The sequence below is a fragment of the Chiloscyllium plagiosum genome, chromosome 35 (assembly GCF_004010195.1).
Source record: "Chiloscyllium plagiosum isolate BGI_BamShark_2017 chromosome 35, ASM401019v2, whole genome shotgun sequence".
Lineage (NCBI taxonomy): Eukaryota > Metazoa > Chordata > Chondrichthyes > Orectolobiformes > Hemiscylliidae > Chiloscyllium > Chiloscyllium plagiosum.
Genome location: NC_057744.1, coordinates 23,204,469 through 23,210,394, shown reverse-complemented (window position 1 = coordinate 23,210,394; position 5,926 = coordinate 23,204,469). Strand labels below are relative to the sequence as shown.

Sequence of the window (5,926 nt, the reverse complement as noted above, 5' to 3'; positions counted from 1 at the left end):
GAGGGAAGTAAGGGGGGAGGTGTGGGCGCAAGTTTTGCATTTCTTGTGGTTGCAGGGGAAGGTGCCAGGAGTGGAGGTTGGGTTGGTGGGGGGTGTGGACCTGACGAGGGAGTCACGGAGGGAGTGGTCTTTTCGGAACGCTGATAGGGGATGGGAGGGAAATATGTCCCTGGTGGTGGGGTCCGTTTGGAGGTGGCGGAAATGACGGCGGATGATGCGCTGTACCAGTGGGGTTCCGTCTTGATGGCAGTGGAGGGGTGGGGCTCAAGGGCGGAGGAGCGGGAAGTGGAAGAGATGCGGTGGAGGGCATCGTCGACCACGTCTGAAGGGCTTATGCCCGAAATGTTGATTCTCCTGCTCCTTGGATGCTGCCTGACCTGCTGCGCTTTTCCAGCAACACATTTTCAGCTCTGATCTCCAGCATCTGCAGTCCTTACTTTCTCCTCAAAGTGTTGAGTATTTCAAATTGTTCACCATGAGCCTTGATTCATCTGATTTCGCCTTGATGCTTTTGCTTCTGTTCTCCATCATTATATCATTTTATCAGTAATCTCGCCCCTTGTGCCTTGCATAGTTTTTTTTTATTTGGTCATAGGATGTGGTTCTAGTTAGGCCAGCATTTACTGCCTATCCCTATTTGACCAAAGAGCAATTAAGATTCAACCAGTTGCTGGAGTCTTATGTAGCCAGACCAGGTAAGGTTGGCAGATTTCTTTTCTGAAAGGGAAATGAATAAAAAAGAACTGCAGTTGCTGGGAATCTGAAACAAAAACAGAAAGCTTTCTTTCCACGGATGCTGCGGCATTTCTCCAGTAAGTTCTGCTTTTGTTTGAGTTTTTTAACAATTGACAATGATAATGTGGACACCATAGCATAACATTTGCTTTTAATTCCAGATTTTTATTGAATTCAAATTTCACTGTCTACCACAGTGAGATTTGAGCCCGTTGCTTAAGAATGTCAGCCTGGGTGGGGTTCTGGATTCCTAGCCCAATGTCGTCACCACAATGCTGTCACCTCCCATTTCTTTAACTACATAATCACAGGCTTCATGTTGCCTCTTGAATGTCACTGAATTTCTTGATGATAAAGGAGACCTCTCACTTGTATCTTTTTCAGAATCAAACAACGAATGATACTTTGAGCTATAGCTGAGGATGACCAATCAAATGTCAGACTTTTTCTGAGGAAGAAGGGTTTTTATCCTGGGGGTGGGGTTGGGAGTGGTGTGCCTGCTTCATAATTGTTTTCTGCTTTTCCTACTCATTAATGCCCACATTAATTGTCAACCAACTCGCAGGATCGTGTATCCCCATCCAAGCGGATAGATAAGATCTTGGTTTAATGTCTCACCTGAAAGATAGCATCTTCAGCGGTCTGGCATTCCCTCCATCTCCAAACAGGAACTTGGAGGGAATTGTGGCTAACATTTCAAGTAAATTCTTACAGGTTACGGTAGATTGTAAAAATCACAGGATTGGGACAGCTCCCGAACTCAATTTATACAAAGTTAAATGATGAAACAGCAACATCAGGCATCCAAAAGAAAGTCTTGCCATTCCTAAAATAAGAGCTTTCTGACTAAAGCCTGTGACCGGTTGTCGAGATAATGACATTCTAAAATAAAGAGATATGCTTGATTTTTGTGAATGTCAGAATTTATGGTGGCAGTTAGGGAAGGCTTTCAGATAGGTAAAGCATGCTGTAATGGAAAAGTCCTTTGCCTTTAGAAAATCTGTGTTGTGGAGATCATAAAATGTCTAAGTTCGTGTTTTTGAGTACAGTATGGTGTAGTATTTGTTATATTAGTGTAAATGTGTTTAACTCAGCATACATTTACATTGAAGTGTGTTTTTGATGAGCTATGCACAAATTACAGGGTCTCTGCAATAGTTTTCAACAATCACCTTTAGAAATGCCATTGTGTGCGTGGAAAATGGATAAATGTCTTTGTTTTTTAAACTGTTGACATCTACTCCCTTCAATCGTTTGGACGTGCATCTACTAAATACCCAGAGAGATATAGAAGAGGAAGGCATTTTGACCTATCTTAACTCATCTGTACACTTTGTAGTTGAAGTTTTCTGGTGCTTGGGATTGCTTGTTGGAATTCATCATGTGTCTACTCCGTAAATTAATAGCTGAACTACAATTATACTTTGAAGTAAGACGCTTCTCGTCTACTTCTAGGTTCCATTGGATATCGCTCACTCCAACAAGAATGTACAGCCGAAAAATAGGTTTGCAGGCTGACCGAGAATACTTTGAATTAGAGGGAAATAAATTTCTCATCCTGGGTGGATCGATGCATTACTTTCGTATTCCACGGGCGTACTGGGCAGACCGTATGCTGAAGATGAAAGCTCTAGGTTTGAACACTTTAGTAACGTAAGTAAAAACCATACCTTATGGATGCTTCTGCCTTGTCTCTTTGAATTTCTTTCTCCTCTGTTATTTCCCTGAATCCCCCACTGAAATTGTCAGTTTAAATTTTCTAAAATACCTCGTATAGTCAAAGAGTTAGCTTGATGATTGTGATGGACACTTCACCCGAGAGTGACTGAGGTCAAGTGAATGTATCTGGGAATTTGGTGCAGAGTGGGAAAAGAAGTACTTAAAGAACAATTTACTACTAGAAGTAAAATTTGCTGAGAGAAGTTGGTGAAGGGGGGGTGTGGGTTGTATCAGTTATAAATGAATTAGCAATTACTCTTTAATTAACACATTAGAGGGCAGAGCAGGTAATGTGCTGAGATTGGAAAGTGCTGGAGTTTCTGGATGCCTTTGTGGTCCAGAGCAAATACTAGTGTCTACTGGACTTCAGCTCAGAGTTATTGAGTACTGTGGAACATCAGGGAGGGGTAAAATTAGCTAGGCATTTTATTTTAGGAGGTTGTCAAACCCTTTAGATTAGCTCTTCGGATTTGGTCAGGAATGAAAGGTTGTGACTACACAAGAGGCAGTTAAGGGGGTCCGGAGAGCAGGAGCCTCAGACTTTGAAATTGTCCAACAAGTTTGAGGTTTTTACAGCTTGCTTGGATGAGAGTGACGGCTGAAGGGCAGTCTGAGCTAACTGGCCAAGGCACTGTGAAACAGCAAACCATTCAAGAATAAAAAGTGGCAGCACATTGCTCAGTGGTTAGCACTGCTGCCTCACAGAGCCAAGAGCAAGGTTTGAATCCAGCCTCAGGTGATTGTGTGGAAGTTGCACATTTTTCCCTGTGTTTGCGTGGGTTTCCTCCATGTTCCTCCCACAGTCCAAAGATGTACAGGTTAGGTGAATTGGCCAAGCTAAATTGCCCATAGTGTTCAGGGATGTGTAGGTTGGGGTGCATTAGTCTGGGGAAATGTAGAGTAATAGGGTAGGGGAATGGGTCTGGGTAGGATGCTCTTTGCAGGGTCGGTGTGGACTTGTTGGGCCAAATGGCCTGTTTCCACACTGTCGGGATTCTAATGTAATGATAGTGAGAGATGTTATAGTGAGCGGTATGGACACCTTTCTCTTGCAGTAAAGGACAGTCCCGATGGCGTGGTTGTGTGGACTGTCTGATGTCAGAGTCCTGGATATCTGTTGTGGGCTGGAGAGGAACTCTCCATAGGAAGGGGAGAATCGGGGATCCTGGTCCATGTTTGTCCTAGACAGTGTAAGAACTAGGAAAAATGTTCTGATGAGGGAATAAGAAAAGTTAAATGCTAAATTTAAAATGCAGAACGTTTGAGGTAATACTTGCCTGAACTGCATTCAAATTGACTACGGATTAATAAGAATAGAGAAGTGAATGTGTGGCTCAAAGTGAGAGAAGTGGGTTCCAGTTGGGGCCCTGGCATCAGTAATAGGTTAAGTTGGATCATATACAATTAGGGCAATCTACATCTGAACCGTGCTGCAGCTGGCATTCTCATGAGCCATATAATTCGAGAAGTAGAGGTGGCTTTAAGCTAAGCAAGGCGGGTAAGGGATCAAATTTGGATAACTGTATTGAATCAAGGGATGGAGTAGGCAAAAGTGAGGACTGCAGATGCTGGAAACCAGAGTTTAGATCAGAGTGGTGCTGGAAAAGCACAGCAGGTCAGGCAGCATCCGAGGAGCAGTAAAATTGACGTTTCGGGCTAAAGATAGAGTCATAGCGATGTACAGCACGGAAACAGACCCTTCGGTCCAACCCGTCCATGCCGACCAGATATCCCAACCCAATCTAGTCCCATGGGGTAGACCATTTAGAACAGAGATGAGAAGAAACTTCTTCACCCAGAGAGTGGTGGCTGTGTGGAATGCTCTGCCCCAGCGGGCAGTGGAGGCCCAGTCTTTGGATTCATTTAAGAAAGTGTTGGATAGAGCTCTCAAAGCTAGTGGAATCAAGGGTTATGGAGATAAGGCAGGAAGAGGATACTGATTAGGAATGATCAGCCATGATCATATCGAATGGCGGTGCAGGCTCGAAGGGCTGAATGGCCTACTCCTGTGTCTATTGTCTATTGTCTATTTTCACCTGCCAGCACCTGGCCCATATGCCTGCAAACCCTTCCTATTCATATACCCATCCAAATGCCTCTTAAATGTTGCAATTGTACCAGCCTCCACCACATCCTCTGGCAGCTCATTCCATACACATACCACCCTCTGTGTGAAAAGGTTGCCCCTTAGGTCTCTTCTATGTCTTTCCCCTCTCACCCTAAACCTCTGCCCTCTAGTTTTGGACTCCCTGGCCCCAGGGAAAAGACTTTTGTCTATTTATCCTATCCAAGCCCCTCATAATTTTGTAAATCTCTATAAGGTCACTCCTCAGCCTCCGCGCTCCAGGGAAAACAGCCCAGCCTGTTCAACCTCTCCCTGTAGCTCAGATCCTCCAACCCTGGCAACATCCTTGTAAATCTTTTCTGAACCCTTTCAAGTTTCACAGATGAAGAGCTTTTGCCCGAAACGTCGATTTTCCTGCTCCTCGGATGGTACCTGACCTGCTGTGCTTTTCCAGCACCACACTGATCTAAAATCAAGGGACAGAGTTGAGGCAGGACGGCAGAATACTAATGTGGAAAATGAAGGCCAGACAATGACAGGAAGGGACAGGGAGGGGGAAAAAAATCCAAGATTATACCATCAGCCAAAACTAGATGTTGTGAAAATTTTATTTTTAAAAAAAGCATCAGTTTCTGAATGTGCGTTGCATTCATCACAAAGTAGATCAGCTCTTAGTAAAAAAATTGAAGTAAATAAATATGAACTGGAAGCAGTTATGGATGTGTAGCTGCAGAATGATGAGCTTTGAGTCATCACAGTGAGTCAGACACATCCATGGGAGAGAAGCAAGCTAACATTTCAAGTCTAGATGACTCTTCAGAGGGGAGGTGAAGTGGTGGGAAGGGGACAGCATTTATGCTGTGGTTGAAGGGAGGTGGTGGGGTGGCAGGGTGGTGGAGTGTAGAGTGCTGGGGGACAAATACGCTCTACACCCCATCACCACCCAACTATAGTATAAATGCTGCCCCGTCCATACTTCACTTCAGCCCTGATGAAGAGTCATATAGACTCAAAACGTTAGCTTGCTCTCTCTCCCATTGATGCTGTCTGACCCGTCGTGATCCCCAGCACTTGTTGTTTTCAGTACAGATTCCAGCATCTGCAGTAATTTGCCCCTCCACTGTATTTCTTGAGTGCTTTATCATTCAGAACTCCATGCTCATCATTCTGCAGCTACACATCCATAACTGCTTCCAGTTGGTCCTTTTAGAGGGCAAGAATGGGGTGTTATTTGTCAATTGTTAAGACGGCATCCCATTCTCCCAATTCCTTCGACTCCGCCGCAACTGCTCCCAGGAGGACCAGTTCCAAAAACGCACATCCCAGATGGCCTCCTTCTTCAAGGACCGCAATTTCCCCCCCGACGTGATCGACGATGCCCTCCACCGCATCTCTCCCACTTCCCGA

General features: G+C 44.7%; 1 protein-coding gene across 1 annotated transcript in view; it reads left to right on the top strand.

The window, feature by feature from the left end:
• LOC122540700 (beta-galactosidase-1-like protein 2) overlaps nucleotides 1-5,926 on the top strand; it is a 92,125-nt gene that overhangs the window by 23,520 nt on the left and 62,679 nt on the right. The window contains exon 2 of the mRNA XM_043676815.1: nucleotides 2,191-2,388. Coding sequence (XP_043532750.1) covers nucleotides 2,191-2,388 — 198 coding nt within the window. The remainder of the gene's footprint in view (nucleotides 1-2,190; nucleotides 2,389-5,926) is intronic.